This window comes from Barbus barbus (genome assembly GCF_936440315.1).
Source record: "Barbus barbus genome assembly, chromosome: 2".
Taxonomy (NCBI): domain Eukaryota; kingdom Metazoa; phylum Chordata; class Actinopteri; order Cypriniformes; family Cyprinidae; genus Barbus; species Barbus barbus.
This window is the reverse complement of record NC_136730.1, coordinates 19,025,321-19,049,770: the sequence shown is the minus strand read 5'-3', so window position 1 is coordinate 19,049,770 and position 24,450 is coordinate 19,025,321. Positions and strand designations below refer to the sequence as shown.

Sequence of the window (24,450 nt, the reverse complement as noted above, 5' to 3'; positions counted from 1 at the left end):
CTGAAGAGACTGGACTTCACTAATGCATCTGCTTCAAACACCGCGGTGGTGTGTAACTTAACAGATGTGATGGAGGCCAAGTGGAAAAGCATGGTCAGCAGTGAATGTGATCTAAACTTGTGTTTGCTTCTCCCAGCATATGCCGTCTGAGAGAGGAATACTGCAGGAGAACACAGCACTGTCATGTCCACTACACCTGCTCCTCTCTCCAGATCCCTCCAGTCATGTCCACTACACCTGCTCCTCTCTCCAGATCCCTCCAGAGGATCAACATGATCAGGCTGTTGGTGTATATCTAGCACAGCCTTCACCATTTAACACACTTTAACAACACATTAGTGTGATACCCAGACTGAAAGATTGAAAGATGTTTTTAAATGGGTCAGATGGTATTTCTTTTGGTAGTATATGTTTGGTACATCTACTTATATATATATATATATATATATATATTAACAGTTGAAATGTTGTGTTTTGAGTTGGGTATTAACAGTGCTATGAAATAATATTTATGATTTAGTGCTGTATAAATAAAACTGAATTGAATTAACCATAAATGCAGATCTGCTTGATTGTGATTTTATTTTTTATTGATTGTCAACAAAATGGGACCATTCAAAACCTTTATAAAGTCTATCTGTGGTCCGTCATATGAGTGTAAATACACATTTAACATTTCCTCAGCGTCCGAACTGTCATTGCGATCCATTGTTTTCCTGTGGCTTAAATGGACCGCTCTCCCTTTTGATGCGTCACTTCCGGTTTTGGCATGTTTCAGATGCGGAAGTAAAATTCTCTCACAAAAACGACTCCAGAAGCCTTAATAGCGTATTTTAAAGTATATTTTAAAGAAAATCTAGTTCCTACAGTATTTTTCTATACATCGACTCACTGGAGTCTCTAACCTGCAATATGCCCTTTAAGCCTAAACTGTGTTTTAATGTCACTACTGATGAGGATTGTATTATCTTTGAATGATGTCTTTAAATGCAATATATTTAAAGTGTACCAGAAGTATACTTACAATAGTTCCACTTTAGCACATTCAAGTATACTATCTTTAGTTGGACTTCAGCACCACTTCCACACAATTTAAGTGCATTAAGTACAAAATTAGTTGTTCCAATTAAGCAGACTTTAAATATACCAGTTTAGTATACCAAAAGTACAATTGCAGGGTATTTTCATTAAGCACATGTATATGTAGTGTACTTAGCATGAAATAAATGTAATTCAAAAACATTTTAGTACATTTATTTTTTACTAGGGCAACTCCCCTAACATTTGAACAACAAATTTAAAAAATATGATTTCTGGAGTGCTATTGTTTATTTTGTACTAGAATGAATGAAACACACTGATGTGAATAAAACTACGTGTACACAAGAAAGGGACAAAACTGCCATCAATAATATATGCACTTTAAGATCTAATATGTGCCTTTTAAAGGGTTAGTTCACCCAAAAATTAACATTAGCACGTTTTACTCACCCTCAAGGCATTCTAGGTGTATAAGACTTTCTTCTTTCAGACAAATCCAATCGGAGTTATATTAAAAATGATCCTTCTCTTCCAAGCTTTAGAATGGCAGTAGATGGGTGTTTTTGTTAAACAGTCAAAGAGTAGTAAGATAAAGAGCATCCCTCCATAATAAAACCTGCCTCACACTGTTCCGGGGGGTCTGGGGTGGGTGGGGGTTGGTTGTGAATAAAGGCCTCCTGTAGCGAATCCATGCATTTTTGTAAAAAACAAAATCCATATTTAAAATGTTATAAACCCCTTTCTTTTACTTCTGCTAACTGTCCTACAGCCAAGCCATTCCGGTGGATAACGTAGGATGTAGGTGTGGCGCGTGCACCGGTGATTAGTGATGAACGTGGAAGTATGGAGGAGAGAGAGCAAAACAAAAAGCCGGTCATGATTTAGATGCACAAAACGAGGATTTGTAAATAAGAATGTCAGAGGATTTCAATATAAGCCAAGAGGAGACTGGTTTCCTTTGCTAAAGTAAAGAAACTTTGCTTCCTTTTCTTTGCTCTTTTAAACAAACTAGCGAGACTCATATCTCACCGGTGCATGCGCGATGCATATGTCCTACGTCATCCGCCGGAACGGCTTCCATCTACGACTGTAAGCGGAAGTGAGAGAAAAGTGTTTATAATGTTTTAAATATGGATATTTTTCTCACTAAAACGCATCAATTCGCTACAGGAGGGCTTTATTCACCCCCCACCCACCGGAGCCATGTGAGGCACATTTTATTATGGATGGATGCGCTTTATTTGACTTCTTTTGGACTGCTGAAAAAAAAACATCCGCCTACTCCCATTCTAAAGCTTGGAAGAGCAAGGCTGGACTCCGGGCTTCTGCGTGATGATTGGAGGGTCTGTCGAAAGACTGCATCTCCTTTTGATTGACAGCGATTGTGTCCTATAAGAAGTCGCTGATGCTGAAGCCATTCGAGCCAGTGTTGCCAACTTAGCGACTTTTCACACCACCCTAGCGACCTTTTTCCCCAAAAGCAACTAGCAACAAATCTAGCGACTTCTTTGACAAACCTTAGCGAGTCTCTGTGATCGCTGGAACTGCCACAACGGCGCGAGGTCAGCGCGCACGCACCTCTTTCTCTGTTCAGTGAGCGGCTGAGAGGAGCAGCGCGTTCAGTTCAAATAGATATTATGTTGCTTCTCTAATTTTACATGCATCTAATTTATAGCCGAAACCACAGCACAGGAATCGTCTTATCTTGTGTGTAATATTTGATTTCATCAGACGACGGCTCGATTATAAATTAGGATTTTTGTGCAGACTAACTTCTTGGGAGGGACAGCTGGTTATGTATTCTTAAAGGGCTGCGTTTATTTCATATTTATGCCGTTGACTGACAACATAAACAGTAAAATATATAAAGGAAAACAGTTTTATTGAGAATTTGGCTACATCAAAATACAGTATGAGCACAGAGAGACAAACAAATGTAAAAGGCAATATGACGCGATGACATCATGAATATGCTAATTAGCGCATGACATCATCTGATGACATTTAGCTACTTTTCAAACTGGCTTTAGCTACTTTCCATCGAAAGAAGCTGGCAACACTGATTCGAGCTCAGTCCCATAGTGGACTTTGCAAGTGTACTCAAAAGACAAACTGCTGCAACTATTTCTTGATATTTGCTTGGCGAAATTGCTGGCCAATTTTCATTATGCGTTTCACACAATTATACACCACATTCCTTGTTTCAGTTTAACCTAATTCCCACATTTCCTCCGTCAAGTTTAATATGTTTTTTTACATTGTTTGTTCATTCATTCATACAGTAGGCCAGGCGGTGAACTAGCCAGCTAGCAAACTGCACACGATGGCAGAAATTACGTATAAATAAATGGACAATTTTTATGATGTAGGCCGAAAATGAGCTTCCCCTCTTTGAAAGACCAGCAGCCATCACTGACCTAGGATGCCTTGAGGGTGAGTAAAACATGGGCAAATTTTAATTTTTGGTGAACTAACCCTTTAAGTACTAATATGAACCATTTAGGGGTAAATACAATGCAAAGATGTACATTTTAGCTTGTGTACCTTAGGCTACAGCCTTAATGACAGCTTTGTACCTTTTTCCTGAGAGTGTAGTTGCCTTGGGTAATCTAGTAAAAAGCATCAGTTTCACTGTCTCTGTTTGAGGTTGTGTTGTTCTCTAACGTCTTACTGCTGTCCTGAGTTTAGCTGATCGAGCTCTTGGGTTTTCCTGCACCTCTTCCTCACTTGGCTTTATCACCTTCTTCAGACTGACCCAATATTTGCTCTCTCGCCCTTTCTCCTCTTCTTCCTCCTCCTCGTGCTCCTCTTCCTCTAACCCAAGCCGGGCTTTGGCTCGCTGGCGAATGCTGCGGCGCGGTGGGGCGGCCAGGTCCTCTCCACGGAGGAAACGCTTGGTCAGCCGGTCCTCCAAGGAGTGGAAGGTGAGAACACAGAGTCGCCCCTTGGGACAGAGCAGGGTCTGTGCCACACGCAGGCCGGCGTGCAACTCGTTGAGCTCGTCGTTCACGAATATCCGTAAGGCCTGGAAGGTTTTGGTGGCAACATGTGAAGGGCGCTGCAGGCGGTCACGCCGGGCATACAGCGCGCTGGCTGGAAACGCTCCTAAAATCAAAGAGAGGATTAGATAACTTATTAAGTGAACAGAGGCTTTTGCAAGGTTCCTTTAAAAAGATCAATCCATAACTTGAATTGTTCACCTGCACTTTTGTTTTAGTTCAGTTATTATTTCAACTAAAGACATTAATTTATTCACATATATTTTCCAAATCCTACTTAATAGTTCAAATAGGTGTTAGAGCAATGCTTCCCAATATTTTTTGTGTTATGCATCCCCACAGCAACGCAGTTTGCACCGCGCTCCTCCGTTACTTGATCTTTTTTTTTATTTTGGTGCGTTAATCTGTTAAGTCACTTTGTGCAAGAAATTATGATCCGCACTCACGAGAACAGTCTTCTTTTTTCCATCTAATTCATCAATCATCACCAATAGGGAAAGACACAAACGTTTCGGCTACCAAGCCTTCCTCAGTGTGTAAAGCAATTGCATCCCTCCACGGCCCCATCAAAAATGTTCAAGTACCCCTATATCAACACCAAACTCATTATACTGAATATCATGAAGATATACTGTACCATTAAATATATTTATTATTATTATTATTCTCATCTCTTTAAATGTTTCATTCTTTTCCTTAGAAAAAGACAAGAAATAAATACTGTTCTTGAAAAACAGACTCACCAAGTAGTATACATACATTAAATGTCATCCATATGAATTTTATAAAACTTACACATCACACACACATTTTTTTTCCTTAAAAAGACTAATCTTCATAAACTTTATTATATGGACCAATTCTCACAATTAACTAGTTGGTTATTACTAGCAGGCCTATTATTAACATATTGACTGTTTGTTAGTATTTATAAAGCACATATTCAGCATGATCATATTCTACATTCTTAATTCTACCCAATACCTAAATTTAACAACTACTATACTAATTATTAATAAGCAGCAAATTAGCTTATTGAGGCAAAAGTTGTAGATGATGGTTTGTTAATAGCAAGAATTTAACCTTAAAATAAAGTGTGATTAAAAAATATTATATACAGTAAATTTAACAATACTGTAAGTTTTTTTTTATTTTTTTACAAAAACTAAAAATTACAAAATTATAAGTGTATTTTATATTTTTGAATCATTGCAAACACAATAGGTGTACTATGGAAATAAATTTAAGTTTTAAAATTGAAAAAAAGAGACAACAAAAACTATTGCTTTTACACTTGAAACAACAGTATGTGATCAAGGGCACTTTTAATTGAATAATTTGACTTAAGATCTCATGTGCCGACTGTTTTCTGCTTTATTAAGTACATTTTTTAGTATGATGGATTGAGGTGCAATGGGTGCTTTTTGCAAAAACAATCAAGCAGCAAATTCCTCACCAAGAAGGAAAAGGTGCTGTGTACTTTAAGAGCATATAAACAAAGAGACAAACACACTGAAAGATGAACATCGCTAAGGACACACAGGGGCTTATTCCAGATCAGTATGTGTGATGACACAGTGCTTTTGAAAATAAACAGGCTGTTCTACAAAGCTCCCAAAGCTCATGGAGAGATAGGTCCATGCTGTATATTGTGCTGAGATGATTTGGCTCAGTCTGAGCAAGGGGAGGTGACGCTGTTCCCTGAACTGACAACATGCAGAGCTTAAAATTGCAGATAGAAAGGTCACACAGAAGTTTTCTTATTAGAAGGTAGGAAACACAAAAGTATGACCATATACCATATATCTACTGTAAATACAACTATGATAATCAAACATAAAGTAAGTTTATGATAATGCTAAAATAATTATTTCTGCATGGGCATTGGTTATGAATAGTAGCAACATCCAAATATTTATATAGATAGTTTTAAATATTATTTTAAAAAATTATGCTTCTAAATAAAAGTCTGAAGAAGTTATGAACAAATGTTTTTGTCAAAATACCTGTATATTCTTCTGTACAAAATTGAGTGGTCAAAATCACCTTTTTTAAGAAATAGGAACATTGCAGACATGAACTACTGGTTTTGCAGTGTATTCCAAAAAATCCAGTACATGAAGTTTAGACATTAGATTACTATTAGACAGAGTTGTAGTACTTGGAATCGGACTCGGACTGCAATTGTGAATGAACTTGGATGGACTCGGATATTTTGGATGCAGAAAGTTTTCAGGAGTACAGACGAATCCATGTGTAATATAAAATAAAATAAAAAAAGTAACAACAAACTAATATGAAAAGACATTAATAAACGTCTCCCACTTAAACTCAATTGATTAAAAACTAGGACTCGACACTGTACATTATAAACATTACATGTTAATATAAATACATTATAAACTATTACATACAGTATATATTGTATGTAAAAAGGAATAGTTAACCTAAACTAAAAATAGCATAGTCACATCTACAGCACTCACTGTGATTCACAGTTCATGATAAATGTTAGCAAGTCAGTTTTTTTTCAGCCTCACCCGTCAAGGCTTTTGATAGACCAAAGAAAAAAAAAAATACTAATTGACCAACAAAAGCTATTTTTTCATATATTTCCTTAATATTTCACTCATGGAAATTCAGTCATCATTTACCCTCATGTCATTACAATCTTTCTTTTTTCAGTGGAACATCAAAAAATAAATAAATAATGTCCAAAACAACACTGGAACCCACTTTAATTGTATGTGCAAAAAACATGAGACATTTTTTTTCAAAATATTTTCTTTCACACACAAAAAAAAGAAAGTCACACAGATTTGGAACAACAAAGTAAACGCTGATAAAAATGGAAAAGTTTTATGTAAAAAAAGCTAACGATTTATAAAACTATTTCAAGAAAAATGTACCCACTAATGTCAATGGTGTAGCGTCATGCTGATGAATGAATGGAGGAGATGGAGAGATAGACAGCTAAAGAAAAAGAAAGGTGTTGCATCTCTCAAGTCTTGCACTTCTGGGCTTGGAGGAGTGAGACACTGGCCAATCAATAAGACCACATGCCTCCGCCCAGCCTCTTATTATAAAATCAAGACATAAGGTAGCGCGTGAGGAACAGAAAAATATGAAACGGAAAAAAATGAAAAGGAAAAAAAAAGGAGCAGAGAATAAATTGATGGATATACAGACAGGCCTGGAAAAAAGTTTTAAAAAGGGCAAGTTTGTGACTTGGATTGTTTGGAAAAAGTATCCATTACTTCTGTATTCTGAATCTGGCATTCGATAATGACACACACAAACCCGGATGAAGATGAGGGAGCTGACTTTTGAGAGAAAAGTAAGAAATTTGGATGCTAAAAGAAAGGAGGAAGTCAATTAGAGCTATAGCAAAAATAAAGGGCATGGATAAATCAAGAGTTTGGAAACCACCAGCAACCAACAACTACCTGATCGGCTGAGAAAACAACAGTAGCTGATGACAGACAAATCATAAAAGCAGGCTGTAAACATTAATCATACAACAGAATGTGCATCGAATTTAATCTAATTTAAAATAAATCCTGATTTAGGAAAGAAAGCATCAAATCTCAATTGGCTAATTGTATTTATTACAAAGTGAATAAATACAGCAATCAGCCTATTCCTGTTAACTCAATGGGTGCTCTCCTCACATTCCAAGCAGCAATCGCTATTGATTCTCCATAATTGGCCATGAATCCTGATGGGTGTGACAATGAGGACAGCCTCTGCCCAATTACCTCTACATTCAAAATGAACTCACTTTATTAAAAACAATCTTTACACAGAAACCTAATGAGCTGTACAATGTAAATAGGCAAAGATTTTTCAAACTTTAAAACAAACAATAAAGCCACACCAATTTTTTTTTATATATACTAAACTTCATTTAAAGATAACACTAAGCATTAAATCTTTTTATCAAATTTTAGCCATTTAATAATTTCCTACTAGGTCGTATTTGTATTATACTTCTATATAAACACTGGCTATTAGAAAGTCAAGTCAAATGTAGTGAAAATAACACTTTGTTAAATGGAAATGTAATTGGTTGGCAGTCTTTTATGAGAGTGCAGGGATTTAGAGGGTAACACCCAGCTGCTCGTGGTTCTGATAATTGGTGGTATGTCTTTATTTGGATCAAACTGATTACTGCATGACATCCTTCTGTAATGAAGGGAGAGATCTCTCTTGAATAAGGCTCTGCACAAGCACATTTCAGCTTGAATAGAGGGCTCATTCTTTGTCTGATCGTGAATTAAATTACGGATTTCCTTTTGTCATTCCTCTCTATTAATCATGCACTCGTGATGCTTTAAGGAATGAACAAGGGGCAGAACTACCATTTTGAAATTCAAGGCTGTTATTCCAAACATCATTTGACCGATTAATCAAAGAATAAAAACAAAGGCAAAAGCTTAAAAGACGGCATTTACTGTAGAGCATTGTTCTGATTAACTGAGCTGAGAAATAACTAGATTTGTCCAGTTGTAAGCACCAAACACTGCTACATATATATACACGCACAGTATTTTCTTAAAACATAATACATTTATATATGTTTTCATTTAAAGAATTTTTAACACGTTATCTATATATAAAAACTATTATAATTAATATCTTTTTTTTTAAATTGTAATTAAAATTACATTAACATTATTATATGTATTAATACGCATTTTTAAATGTTTATTAAAATTAGTTTTGTGTAAATGTTTTAAATGTTGTTTCAAATGTAATGTTTCTGTATTTGCCTAGTGTCCTGAGGGGGAAAAAAAACAAAACTAATAATTTGAGACCCTTCTTCTCATTAAAAATCTCAGTGACCATATCACTCCAGCTGTAGCACATTCACACCAAAGTCCTGAACGCTTCACCCCTGAGCTCATATCAGAACAAGAGAGATTCAGAACATTTCTAGGATATGTAGGCATAATCTTGTTAAAGTGCATAGGTCCATAAGTCATCGAAAGTTGAAAAGATTAAAACATGCCTCACTTTTGACTCGTCCATCTCTTCACGATTGAGAAAGGACCAGAGAAATAACCTAGGTCAGATGAGCTGGCCAAGACATGCTTATAGTTTAAAAGTTAGCTTGTACACCGAAGCACTTGATTAATTTAGTATAAACCATGTCTGAAAATGGTGCGAGATGGAGTTGTGACTCAGTTAATGGGTTATGCCTCGTTTATCATGGCACACGGAAATGGCTAAAGGGTAAATATGGTGAAAAGACTCAATCCTGCATATGTTATGACAACACGCTGATGACTCATTTCCAGCAAATGTGTCTCACGGACACTTACATATTTCTCTTTGTTCACCTCTGGGAAAGAAAAGAGCAATAAGTGAAAGAGAGAGAGAGAGAGACAGAACTGAAATTAAAGCCTTCCATCTTGTTTACCCTGAAGAGTTAACTAACATTTGCACAACATTTCCCAATCTATGCTGATCACATCAGGTTTCCAGTAAGAACGGAGATGAAGGGTCCTATATTATTCTATAGTGTCAATTTACGCTGCTTTCTTTGAAAGCTCAGGAAGGGCCGTTACAAGTGCCTTGTTCCTGGGCGAGGCTGGCAATAGCTGTTATGCACAAGGCTTTCAAAGAGTAATGCTTCATTATTACCTAGTAAATCCCCCTCTATATGAGCAACAGGCTGCATAGGGACACAGAAACTCATGAATGTTATTTGAGGCTGAAAGGTCAGCGTTTCTATTGGCTGCTAGGGACTGTGGTGATTGTACACAAAAATGACTGTTATTGGAAAATTAGCATGAAGAACATTTCAGTTATTGGTTAAGGATCTGAAGGCATTGGGTTACTAACATTAAGGCTGCAAGTTCAAATCTGTCCGTGGAGCTGCAGAATCATATGAGAGCTTTTGATATCAACCTAGCTCCAAATAAATATTAATTTTGGTTTGTATGATATTTTCTGTGGATCGGACACTGGCACATTCACCTTTGTGTGAGTAAAAAACATGCTTACCAGAGCTACTGAACAACACTGGAAAAAAAAAGTAAAATTTACTTCATTGCAAGTTTCTGCACACATATTTAAGTAAAATTATGTAAAATTAGCAAAGGAAATAAGTAACTGTAAAGTAAATTTTAAGTTTACCCAGCAATACTCCACTCTGTAAACTTTACTCAAACAATGTAACACTGAAAAAAATATGCTATTAAATCATGTGGTTCACTTGCAAACACGCAAGTAAGCAGGTAGACAGCTTGCTATCCTTTTTAATATAGTTATTACCTAAACACAGATCTCAATACAAGGTACACGATACACAATGATAACAATCAGTGGATAGTGTTTTAGTATGAATTTTGAGTAGAAAATGGAACTCCACGTCACAAAACAACAACTGACTTAAATAATCCTTGTAAACAAACAATTCCAAGTAAAATATACTTGCGTTAAAGAAAAAAAACTTGAATTACTAAATGTTTGAATTGAGTACTAATGTAGAATTTACGCTTTTTTAATTCTTGCCTGAACTTAATTATTTAATGTAGAAATTACATTTGTTTTTCCATAGTATTTACTTCACCACAAAATCATTTTTGTCAGTGAATGTCATGGCAGGATAAAAAATAAAAAAAGGCGATGCAAAACTTATTTAAAAAATAATCATTTAAAAAAACACATATTGCAGTATTTCATTAAAAAAACGTATAGTGAGGTCAAGTCAAGTGGGTTTATCATGAATTGTACTTAAACTCTCCAGTATTTTGTACCAAAGATTTCACATGGTCATTATAACAAATTAGATTAGAATTTGAATCCCAGACATTCTATGTGTTCTCAGACTTCTGAACCCCACTGTATTTGTTCCTGTACAGCAGAATTAAGTTAGTTATTTTCCATTACCAATTTGTGGCAAACAGTGCAGCTAGTTGTATTACTTGTTTACAGCTCTGTATACTCTCTCGCGACACGTCGAGACGCATCATGATTTTGTTCCTTGAATTTCCATCTAAAGGTCTCAATGCCAGAAATATGTTGTTGCATGGAGCTCTGGAGTTGAATGAGACACTAAATCCCAAGTTATTCAAAGACAACAATTGACTGCTTTGAATAAAAGATTCCGCTAAACACTAATTGAATAGCTAGATACTAACTACATAAGAACGTGTTATCCCCGCTCTGAATGCAAAGGAGGTAGCAGATTCGTCAATAGATATTACAGCGATATTTCAGCCAAATTTACTTTGTGTTTCACAGAAGAAAGAAAGACCTACAGGTTTGGAACAACATGAGTGTGATTAAACGAAAGTTTTTCAGTTGAATATAAAACTACATCTTGTGTACATTTTAGTAAACAAACTAATTAATCACCAAGAGAAAAAGTGTCACAGTTTTACCAAAGAAACTGCCTAAAGAATAGCAGAATGGAGAGTGAACTCCAGCTAACAGAAGTACAGACTTTAAGGACTGCCTTAATTCCAAAACTGTTATGTGGGCCTCAGAAAACTCGGAAGGAGAAAACGAAAGATCAATTTTCATCAGCGCTCCAACAAGTCTGCTCTTCAACCAGTAATCAATAGTGGGCTGATTAGTGTCTCTTACAGTGATATTAAAGCATGACCAGCAGCTTAAACAACTGTTTAACCAAGCTGTCAAATCCTGTGAGCTGTGCCAATTGAATCTGAATGTTTTATGGCAAAGCTAGATTGACGGCTTCAAGGTGTATGAGAGCGGCCGGTGTGGCTGTCGGGGTCAGCGAGGGTGCGAGTTACTGGCACTAAGCCACTTTTATGCTGACGCTCATTATGATTTAGAGTGGTCTGATATGTAGAAAGCTGATCTGTGCATTGGGATCAAGGGACACTTTCCTTAGGGAATCTGGATAATCTTCTGTCACGCCAGCTGGGTTCATACTGATGAGAATATTAGACCGCCGTGACCTCGTCTCTTCTCTAATGTGTTTCACTAAATAGTGCAGATTCCCCATTTTAACATGGAATAAAAGAAGCTACAAAATTTGTGTAGGATTTGCTAGTAAATTTACAAAGAAACGGCAAGTAACACTTTGAATTAAAATACCGAAATAGTACTTTCTTGTAAAATGGATTCTAAAAATCTTATTTTTTGCAATGTAAAGCAATGTGTTTTTGGAAAGGATTGTGACTGGTGACTATAACAATACACCGCAACCAAGGCGGAGACAGGTTCAGAGACTCGTCTGCCTCCAAAAGCACGGGCAGAGAGGAATTGTGGGGCTTTAGTTGCTCAAGTCAGGAAACAAAGAGCACATAAGAGGGAGAACTCCCATGATGCCCATTGTTATGGTGTCTAAACCCCTCCCATTCCCCCGTCATCAGCACTGATAAATACACACATATACAAATACACACATATCATCCCTCCTCCTGCTCCATCAATCGCTTCCCTTGGCAACGGTAATGCCGGCAGCCCACCACCGACCCCCAGGGACCCTCGGGAGTCAGAAGCTTCCAGATTGATTGGAATAAACATTGTTGTTGACTTGCTCTACTCTTCAAAGAAGATCAAACAACTGCCCTTAGTCACACCTGTTCTCCCAGTGTGACGCACGTGCTTGCCTCGTGCTACCATCATCTTCTGAAGCGACTATCTCATCACCAGCGTCGGCTATGGAAACAGCGCTGGCAAAAATAAAGCAGCCGATAAATATAATATCAAAAAGCATCGAGCTGCCGCAATGTGGTGCGTGTGGCGCGTGCGTTTGGAGAAGTGTGTTGGTGGGGGTGCGGTGAAGGGTATGAAAAGGGAGGGAGCGAGTGTGAGAAACAAATCAAAGGATACAAGGAGGGGGGAGTCTGGGGTAGGAGAGGACGGGAGTGTGAGTCTAAATACGAATCAAGGAAAGGGGCTAAAAAGTGAATGGAACCCCACCTGCAGCTTTTTCGCTACCACTTCCTCTCTCGCTTTGTTTTTTATTAATAAGAGCCCTGTCAGTCGCAAGGGATGTGTTGCTGACGGACACTCAGACAGTGAGAAACGAGTGGGGGGAAGGAGGACGGCAGAGATTTCGGATTAGAAAACGCCATCTTTTCTCCCCTTCTCCTTTTCCAGGACAAATAGGTCCCATAGGGAGAGTTTGCATTAATATTGCTTTTTCTCTCTCCTCGCCTCCCTCGAGCATAGGGAATTAATGGGGGGGGGTACCTGCTATGATGCTGGCCAGTTGCATGGTCCGGCTGATGGTGTAGACGCTGCGTGCCTGTATGATGGCCGCCGCAATTTTCCTGGTGTGCCGCTCCTCCCCGTACGCGGCCAGAACGGACGCAAGCGCCTGTTGATCAAAGGCGTTGACCACGTCAGCCGCGCAGGGCATGTCGGGGTACCTACGCACAAAGAGGAGCCCAATTAAGCAGCTTGACGTCACAAGTTCCTGGCTGACAGAAGCCAAGCCTGACAGCTCTAAGACACCAGTGAAAACCCCTCCCACCCTTCCCACTCTGGAGATGTGGGCTCGAGATCTATAAAAAGAGAGAGAGCGTGTGTGTACATGAGAGAGAACAGGAGGGAGAAACGGTTAGCGACAAATATAAAAATATCAAATCATGAACTGAATTATGCATTCGCTTTTTCTTTCTTTAGAAAAATGTGTGCGTACACACCAGGAAGAACAAAGATACCAGGATAAATGAGACCAAGTTACACACCTACATGAAGAGGAAATATATTAGCTTACTAATACGAATAAAACTTAATATTTCATGTAGTGAGTTTCAGTCGGCAGCCGTTCAGTACACTTGCATATATGTACTGTGATTCATACACTCCCAGTGATTCATATATTCCCTAAATATCTTGACTCACATATTCGAATCTCTATATTTTTACTTATGCAATTATTTAGGTTTCACACCTTGGATTCTGACTGGCACATTTCTTTGCGTCTGTACTGATTATGAGGGAAACAAAGAATAATTGAGCGCTCAGGTACTCATTGATACACGAACATGTGAAAAGTGAGCATGTGCGGAAGCAGCTTCAGTCATTCGTCACCTGGAGTCAACTTTATCCATGAAAGGTACGCAACACCTTTCACCATAACCTTTCTTTTGGAATCGACATCTTTGAGGATTAACCTTGAACGATTCTTCTTTTATTTAGTTTGTCATTTACAGTATGTGGGCACGGAATGAGTAACTCAAACCGACAGACATGCTGATTAATGCAAAGTATGCTCTGTTCTTCTTGAAGGCCAACTAGAGTCAGCCGACTGCGTTATGCCTTCGTAAAGTTTAATTCTCGCATTGGTTTTTGTGATGGAAAGAGGATAAGGCGTATTCAGATACCGTGGGCAGGACCTGGATCGACCTGCACTATATCTCGCCCTTTCTCTTTACCCTTTGGGTCTCTCTCTCTCTCTCCTTCTCTTTTTTCAACCATTTCATCTCGCCCCCAGAAAAAAGTTCAGAGTCAGTTACGGTGGGTGGGATTTCGACCTCATTATCACAGTGAAAACTTTGACAAAACTTCCTAATAAGAGAGGAAGGCGTCTCGCTCTTCTTCAAATCAGAGGGAAGCAGTGGTTTGCTTGAGAGGCGTAGGAGACTTAAGAGATGATGGTGATGATAAAACACCACTCTAGGAGTTTCCCAGCCCTGGCACAGGAGTACCCTGTACTGCACAGTCTTCCTACTCCAACACACCTGATTCAACTCCTCTGCTCGTTAGTAGAGACTCCATGACCTGAAATGCATATGTCAGAAAAAACATCCAAAAATACGTGTATTGTTGGCAGTACTCCAGACCCAGGGTTAGGTGGTGACTAGTTTATTTATATGTGAAAGGTGGGAAGGTGGGAAGGCTTTATTAAAGACAGCAATCAGAGCAAATTGTTGACATGTGCTTCCCTAGCCTAAATAGTGAACACCTCAAAGCACCACACCACAGATTATAATAATATTATTTGTTATATAAAAATAGTTTATTTAAAGGGAAAGTTCACCCAAAAATGAAAATTCTGTGATTATTCGCCCTCATGTCGTTCTAAACCCATAAGACCTTTGTTCATCTTTGGAACACAAATTAAGATATGTTTTATGAAATCAGCGAGCTTTCTGACCCTCCATAGACAGCAACACAACTGACATGCATGTTCGTGGTATATTCTCGTGAATATGCAGCAGAGACTGACACGGAAGAGAAGAAATTGTAGAATAAAGTCATTATTTTTGTTTTCTTTGTGCACAAAGTATTCTTGTAGCTTCATAAAATTATGGTTGAACCACTGATGTCATATAGACTATTGTAACGATGTCTTTAATACCTTTCTGGGCCTTGAACGTAGTAGCTCCATGTCTATGCAGGGTCAGAAAGCTCTCGGCTTTCATGAAAAAGATTGTAATTTGTTTTCTGAAGATGAACAAAGGTCTTACAGGTTTGGAACAACATGAGGGTGAGTAATTAAATGAGAGAAATCTACTTTTGGGGTGAACTATCCATTTAATACAAGGGTTTTCAAACCTGTCCTGGAGGCCCCGCAGCACTACACATTTTCTGTCTCCCTTATCTGTCACACCCAGTTCAGAAAACATTATATAAAATAATAACATAATTCTTAGCGCTAATATGAATTTTTTTATTACTATTTTTGTTATTAAATTTTTTCATATACATTTTTAAAGTCTGTAACTCCATTAACCAGAAATGACCTATTAACGGCTACGCCTCCTGGTGTTGTGTTTGTAAACATGGAGGGATAAACGCGGTCAGTATTTTTGTTGATGTTTTCATTTTTGTGTCAAACGTTCACATTCATGCAGCGCTTTTGGCTCAGAAACATTGCATTACATGACTTCAAACCGAACTACACAGTAGTAAATGCGTCATCCACGTCAGAATGTTATGATTGCCCCAAAGAGCCATTCAATTTTGAGTTTCAATGGCTCTGGATTGGCTCAGAGTAGACGTCTTACGTCAGCCCGTTCTGAATCGTCTGTGATCTTCATTCTGCGTTCACACACAGCATCATCTGGCAGTTTACTGGTAATGTTACAACTTCTCGTACCGGTAAAGAGCCGGAAAAGGTCCTGTTCACACATGATCTCTTTACGGCAATTTACCGGTAATTTTCTATTAAAATCTGTATGTGTGAAAGGGGCTATTGTTAAAATAGTTTATGTGACATCAGTGGTTTAACGGTCATTTTAGAAAGCTACGAGAATACTTTTTGTGTGCAAAGAAAACAAAAGAGAACAAATTGAATAAAGTAATTACTTTTGTTTTCTTTGAGCACAAAATGTATTCTTGTAGCTTCATAAAATTAAGGTTGAACAACTGATGTCACATGGACTATTTGATCGATGTCCTTGCTACCTTTCTGGACCTTGAACATGGTAGTTGTGTTGTTGTCTATGCAGGTCAGAAAGCTCTCAGATGAACGAGGATCTTACAGGTTTGGAACAACATGAGGGCGAGTAATTAATAACAAAATTTTGGTTGAACTGTCCCTTTAAAAAATACTGTGACCTGATCTTTCGGGGGGGGGGGGGGGTCTTTCTCATTACCTAAATTAGTTCTGTTTATTCATCCACAATCTTAATGCTAACATTCCATGTGTCCCTCAAAGCTCTGTCTGTGAATCAGCAGGCTCTGCAGTGCTTAGTCATCTTTTTATTGTATTAAGCTGTAATTAGGTTATGCCTTACACCTGTTCAGAATTAGTTTTTGAATAGCTATAATAGAGAAGCATGGAGACTCTGTAGATGTAATCAATAAATGAGTGAGCCAAGAATAATAACTGTGGCCATCAGTGTGCATCAAGAATCAATCAGGCATTACTAATAGCACAAATGATTCTTGGAACATTCATGACAATGAGTGCTTGATTCTACTAAAAAGAAGTGAGCCGAGGTAATAGTCAAACCTCTCTCCATCCATTCTCATGTCTAGCGGTCCATCCTTGCTGAGGGAGAAGCCCCTCTCTGCTGAATCCATCTGCATGGAAGAGCATCCAGCATCCAGAAGGGCAGCATCCACACCTCCTGGACCCAAACCCAGTGCTGGGAGTAAGTTATTCAGCTCACTGAACCTACCTAGTACTGGCTTCACCTGGCCCCTTCACAAAAAAGAGAATAGAAAATTAGAAGACAATTGAAATGTTTTGTAACATTGTCTTTGCTGACAATTTTTGTGAATATAAGCTGAATAGAAGTACTAAAAATTTAAAATGAATAAAACAAAATAGCAAAAAAAAGAAATCATAATAGTTAGTCAGGGTTACCTAACAAAGACTTTTATTCATAATTTAGTTTTCCATTACCATTTTCCACTCTCTCTGACCCTAAATCAAAGATTCACAGGCGTCTTGACGTGAAATGAGTAACAGTGCTTTCGGGTTCCATTTGCTGTAAGGTCTAGCATAAATTGTGGTGCTGCATCTTTCAGTAACATTGTTTGCAAGGCCTGCATTCATTGTGACAAAGAAATGTGCCTCACAAACTGTTAAGGTCAGACTAGCATGAGGCTTGATCAGAGACCTTGTTAAAAATAAACATCAGCCACTCATTTCTACCGCTGGAAGCCAGAAAAAACAAAACCCTTGGTGAACTTTCTCCATATCTGACTCTTACCATTAGTTACAAAATAGAAAAACAGCTTCTGGTGTTTAGAATATCAGTATCCATCCAGCTTCCGCTTTATAACTTCACATTAGGGCCAAGTTATTAAAATGCCAACTCAGTAGTGCACCACAAATGCATGAGCGACTTTACATGGGATAAAACAGTATTACTGATTGATATATGGTGCAGTGTTGTTATAATTAACTAGAACTAAAACTTAGTTTTACGATATAAAATAAAATGTAAATATTAGATGGAAAAATTAAACAATGAAAATTAGAAATGCTGCCTTGGCAACCAACTGAAATAAAACAAGCTGAAGTACTAAAATGAAATAAAAATAAAGCTAAATTGAAATATAAAAATAAAAATAAATAACAAAAACAATAAAAAGACAAAAATCGCATCACAAAATAAATTAAACTATAAATTTAAATAAAATACTATAGTATATACTGTATATAATCCCTACAAAGCTTTGAAAAAAGATTGAACAAATAAAAAAAATAATTCATCAAAACATTATAATAATCTAAACATTTATTTAAATGGGTAAGACAAATATATGTGGTGATAATAATACTGATACATACAAAGTTTAAAGTATATTACTGTTGAGAGTATGCTTCCTATCATTTTCTAAATTTAAATTAATGGTATAATTTATTTTTCTTCCCATTACACACTTGATAGTTCAATAATTAATACATGCTGATATATATTTTAACATTTTATTTCATTTGAATATCATGAAAAAATTTGAATATCATGAAAAAGTTCTTTTTTTGTAACTTATTTCAAAAAGTGAAACTTTCAAACATTCTAGATTCATTACATGTAAAGTAAAGCATTTCAAACGTTTTTTGTTTAAATTTTGATGATTTGAGCTTACAGCTCATGAAAGACAAAAATCCAATCTCTCAAAATATTAGAATATTTACATTTGAGTTTAATGAAATGACCATCCCTACAGTATAAATTCTGGGTATCTCTTGTTCTTTGAAACCACAATAACGGAGAAGACTGCTGACTTGGCAATGATCCAGAAGACAATCAGTGACACCCTCCACAAAGAGGGTAAGTCACAGAAGGTCATTACTGAAAGGGGTGGCTGTTAACAGAGTGCTGTATCAAAGCATATTAAATGCAAAGTTGACTGGAAGGAACAAATTGGGTAGGAAATGTGCCCAAACAACAGGGATGACCGCAAGCTTGAGAATACTGTCAAGCAAAGCCAATTCAAACACTTGGGAGAGCTACACAAGGAGTGGACCGAAGCTAGAGTCTGATGCTAGAGTCTTGATGCACTGACTCAGTCAGTGCATCAAGAGTCACCACGCTCAGACGTCTTCAGGAAAAGGGCTACCAAGAACTTCTGAAACAGAAACAATGTCAGAATCATCTTACCTGGGCTAAGGAGAAAAATAACTGGACTGTTGCTCAGTTATCTTTCCAGATAAAAGTAAATATTGAACATTTCTGTTGATTAGTTATTGAGAAAATATTCTAATTTTTTGCGATTCTGAATTTTTAATTTTCCTAAGCTGCAAGTTGTAACCATCAGAATTAAAACAAAATAAACTCTTAAAATATTTCAGTTTGTGTGCAATGAATCTAGAATATAAGAAAGTTTGCTTTTTTAAATTAAATTACAAAGAACTGTAAAATAATGTTAACAATTGAACCTTTTTGTACATGGTCATTTTTTTGCTCTTATATTTTCAGTTTCCACACAGAAAGGAGCTGAACAAACGGTGGCAGGTGTTCTGCCTCTGTAGAGCTGGTTACCTAGACACTAAGTTCTTAGTTGGTGTCCAAAGACTATTGCTGCTCATAAGCTGGGAAAGAGAGATAGACCAAATAATGTGTGTACCCTGGAGACTAAAAGATGAGAGTTGTGAGAGAGTGCTGTCACAGCTTAAACTTAATTGAAAAACAGACACACAAACCGACAAATACACAGAAACATGCAAAAACGCATGTGTGTGAAGGCTACGTGATTATTCTGAGATTCATGGACACACATTTGCAGGAAAGTATGAATGTTAGAGTTTGTGCATATGACGTTTCATTCAACTTTAAGTGGAGGTGTTGGTTTGACGTGAGTATTGACGATGGCTCTTTAATCCACAGTCATTCATATGGAATCGTGGGCGGGTTTTTTTTCTCTCCCTTTTTCACTATTGCTATAATTCACCGTCTTTGCGGTCTTATCTGAAGAGACTTCACAGTTATGAGTAACACAGGCGCACTCACGTTGTCTCAGACCACACACACATTAAAGCTACATGAATACGGTTTTAAAAGATCAAGATGAAGCTGAAACAAGAAATAAGCATTCAGACAACATCTCGGTTCCTCCTGACTCTCTGCATCTCCTCCCGAGTTCCTTCCCTAGCACCAAAGAGCCATTCATTTTTCATGTGACCTTTAGACAGCCTGTGAGCGGCGAACAGCACAGGTAGGCAACTATAAATCAGACAGCAGAGAAGTAAATGAGGCAGAGAACACTAGGGGTCCCATGCAGAGGTGCTTAATTTGACTGCGTTGGCTTTGCAGTCATGCTAAACACGCGGATTCCCCTCCCCGACTCGTGCTAAACTCCTTCCAGATGAACAAAAAGTGCAGAAGATGGGGGTGAGAAATCACCTCCTCCACCTCAAAGGTCATCAAAGGTCCTCTTCTTCACCCACTCACACGGCCGGCCCAGGGATTTACCCGTAGGACCCCTGGGTGCCAGCGTCCACACACCCACGGCCAGCTGAAAGATCAAGGTTGAGGGAGCTGCTCGCCTCTCGCCCCCGCTGCAAGGGCTTCCCTCAGTTATCTGCGCCGCAGAAGGGGCTTTCTTTCTCTCTCTCTCTCTCTCTCTCTCTCTCTCTCTCTCTCTCGCTTCTTCCCTCCTCCTCGGTCGCTCAGTACCTTCATTAATTTGCTGTAAAATCTATAGTGAGGCATTCTCTTGCCCGCCCACACAAACACATAGACTCCACAAGAGCGGTAAGCCCCCGTCCCTCCCTCCCGGTCCATGGATCGGTGAGTTTGGAGGGAGAAAGGGAGAGGCTGTGACAGGCAGAATGCTGCCTCTGCTGTTGCTTACCGTGTCAATACGCAGTCAATTTAGGGCCTCAAAGGTGCCAGACTTCACTGAAGTAGTTTATTTTCAATGTTGAGTGGTTTTCCTAATATATGGATGAAGTATCCAGCTTAATTTGCAACAGGAAAGTAAGTTATTTTTTGTGAATGTGCAAGACTCCCGATTCATTAAATGATTAGAAGAACAAAGTGCAGTAAATGGTGAAACTGTTTGTGCTACAAAGCAGTGTGTTTATGATTATGGTAATAAATTGAAATAATATGAAAAGTTTGTGAGATCAAGCAGCATAACAGACTGAGAGCAGGTGACAGAAGAAGCTTCGCACATTGAAGGAACAAATGGCTGCACCCGCTCTTACGTTAAAAATAAAGTGGAAGTTGGTACCAAAACACGATTACAACAATATAGCTTGAAACCACAGGCAAAACGATCCTGAGCGTAAAGTACAACCATTCTGAGTAACCACTCAAGCTAATTAGGCTTCGGCGCAGCAAGGTTGCGACATGAAATATACAAAAACGCTTCTCAGATATTCAATTTGAAAAAATTTATTGTCTGAACACTTAAACCAGTAGCGGGTGCCTCTGCAAGCAAGATTTTTATTACTGAGTTTCCTTTGTTGTTTCTTGATATGCATATTATACATGTTTGGTTTGGGCTGGATGAAAGATTCTTATTACTTATGAAATATCACACTATTTTGCAAACTATTATTAAACTTTATTTGCTGCAGGCATGTACATTGTACTTTATAAGACTCTTTATATTTACTCTATACAATATATATATTCTTTAAAAGCAGAAAAAAAACAAATGTAACTGGTAACACTTTAGAATAGGGAACACTTATTCACTATTAACTACAACTTTTCCCTCAATAAATTCCTAATTTGCTGCTTATTAATAGTTAATAAGGTAGTTGTTAAGTTTAGGTATTGGGTAGGATTAGGGATGTAGAGTAAGGCCATGTAGTATAAGGCATTAATATGTGCTTAATTAGTACTAATAAATGGCTAATATTCCAGTAATATGCATGCTAATAAGCAACTAGTTAAAAGACCCTAAAATAAAGTATCACCATGTAACTAAATCCGTAGATAAGATGGAGAATGCAGAGTCGGTAAACAATGTTTCATTTTTGTTGGTCTTTTCACATGCAGAGTGAAAATGCAATGGCATAGCTTGACACTGACTGATCAATAACCGAGCAAAAACACTGATTAAATCCTGTGAGTCCCTCAGCCCCTTCCCCATCCTGTCTTCAAATGCCAAGCTTATCCCTAAGCTACACAACTAAACACAACAGCAAAAAGAAAAAAAATTAAACAGTGCAATAAATAAATAAATGGTACAAAACAAAAGATACAAAAGATGCAAAAATTACTATACTACTCAAACTAAATCAAACAATAGAAGATATAAAATGCCATTTAACAGTATGACAAGTTAATGCAATGCAACCAAATGTATCTGAGTTAACAACATCAGATAAAACTCTAAAATTCATACATGCCCCTCCAGAATCCGCAAGTAGTTAATCATTTTGTAATATTTGCTTGAGATTCACATATTTACAAATAAAATTTCCACAAACTATTGTGTTTTAAACTTTTACTTTCTTCTTTGAGCATCACTGCTTGAAATGTAAATATTAGAGCTGTCAGTTTAACCGGTTAACTTAATTAGTAATAAAAATATAACGCAATTCAAATATTTGAACACAGATAATGTGCTGACCCCACCCCCATACCCGTATGTCATCTTACATTCCATATAGTTGAGTGTTGACAAACATGATGCAAGACAACAACTCCATAAATGCAGTTCTGCTCTACAATTAAAGATATTGTGGCAAAAAAATGCCCCTGTATGAGTTTGTCTCATATTTATATCACATGATAAGTGATATCACATAAGCAGCGAGAGCAATATCACATGAATGCTGTTTTTTTATGAATATCACGAGTGCAAATGTGAATTCATACAGTTCAGTAAATAAGATGTTAATATTTTGTAATATTTTAAACAATGTTATGTTTTTGCTCTATTTGCCAATGGAAAAATTACCTATAAAGCCACTGCAGAATTGTTGCTCACAGACGCACAACATAGCGGTGTTTAGTTTCTGAATGAATGCTCATTTTGAACGAATTGTATGAACCAATGATTCAAAGGACCATTCATAAAAAAGAGCCCTTTTACTTAATTCCTGAATGAATCAGCCATTTGAACGAATTGAATGAATGAGCTCAAAGACATTTACCGCATTTACTCACCCTCGTGTTGTTTCAAACCTAAATGACTTTCTTTTGCACAACATAAAGGAAGGTATTTTGAAGACTGTTGGCAAAGCAGTTTTCGCTACCAGTGACTTTCATTGCATGACGAAAAATGCTGAGATGTTTCTCAAACTATCTTTTTTTATGTTCCATAGTTTATGTTAGGCCGTTGTAGCCTAAATGTTTATGTGTAATAAATTTTATGTTGAATCAAATAAAATATTTATTTTTAACAAAGTTTTTAAAACTTTTCAACCTTTTTTTCATCTACTTCATATTTTTCTCATTTAACACAATAATAGCTTTTAATTATCTTTTGTGGTTATTTTCAAAGCCAAATTTAGTTTTCAATTAAATTAATCTCCACATCACAAAATTAATTAGATTAAAAATTTTAATCGACTGACAGTTCTAGTAAATATCTGTTATAAATAAACATTTGCTTCTTCAGAGCAGTACTATTTTTTTTTAAACAATGTTCAGCATGTTAAATATTCACAATACTCAATGAAATTGATATCTGAGGATAGATTGTTTGTTGTGAGACAGACTGCACTGGCCATGGTTAATGACACATCAGCAGGCATTATGTCAAATGTTATTATATAGAATGACAGATAAATGATCTGATGTGTTGAGGCCTTTCACAGTCCCACATACACTTATGTCACTTGTCCAAATGTCAATGGCACGTGTGAACAATCACCTGTCAACCATCTCCCAGATCACCAGCGTTGTAGTCATTATGACAACCTTATGCTTGCATGATCAGTTTCACCAAAGAACAAAATGTTTTTACTAAGATTCAAAAGTGACCTTTTAGTTTCAGAGTTTTCTCAGATTTCTACTTTTTATGAAATTGAAATAACAAATGAAAAGACAGGTCAATTTGAAAATGCGATTTTAGACCACAAATTATTATGAATTCTGTTCAACAGATAATCAAACATGGTGCAAAAGGCAAGTTTCAACAACAGGCTAAAGTTTCATACTTAGGCCTTGTTTCCATATGATGGTGCAATTGAGAGAAACTTTGCCGAACTGAAGGAGACATAACTCTGTGCATGACAATATGACAATAATGCCTAGCAACCTAGCCTGAGTGGGAGGTGCTATCTCTGAATGTCATTAGGTGTGGAAAAGCGAACCGCTTCATGGTGGCTGATTTGTCAAGTGCTACACGAAAAACAGGGTTCACACCTAATGGATGCACAAGCCAGAGATGGTGAAGATGGGGCAAATCCACCCTACTAGTTTCGAAAGAATATTTTTCAACATATAGTTATAAAAAGATGGCATAGTTAAAGCCATGTGCAACTACAGCATGTGAACTCCTTCACTGAGGTAAAGTCATTATAATGCACAACCTCTTTCTGTCTTTAAAAGCTGACTGGATGAGCCATGTTTTTGAAGCCATGAATTATAAACAATATGCACACATCAGT

At 37.3% G+C, this 24,450-nt stretch overlaps 1 protein-coding gene across 6 annotated transcripts in view; it reads right to left on the bottom strand.

Annotated features, from left to right (window-relative positions):
- Positions 1 to 1,238: 1,238 nt before the first annotated feature.
- Positions 1,239 to 24,450, bottom strand: part of LOC306882632 (12S rRNA N(4)-cytidine methyltransferase METTL15-like) — a 74,669-nt gene continuing 51,457 nt past the window's right edge. For 3 of the 6 annotated variants that reach the window (XM_079437420.1, XM_079437421.1, XM_079437419.1), the window contains exons 4-6: positions 16,933 to 17,124; positions 13,218 to 13,396; positions 1,239 to 4,146 (exon numbers count right to left, since the gene is read on the bottom strand). In XM_079437420.1, coding sequence (XP_079293546.1) covers positions 3,701 to 4,146; positions 13,218 to 13,396; positions 16,933 to 17,124 — 817 coding nt within the window. In that variant the 3' untranslated portion in view covers positions 1,239 to 3,700. The remainder of the gene's footprint in view (positions 4,147 to 13,217; positions 13,397 to 16,932; positions 17,125 to 24,450) is intronic. The other 3 variants (XR_013785275.1, XR_013785276.1, XR_013785274.1) reach the window with 2 other exon arrangements.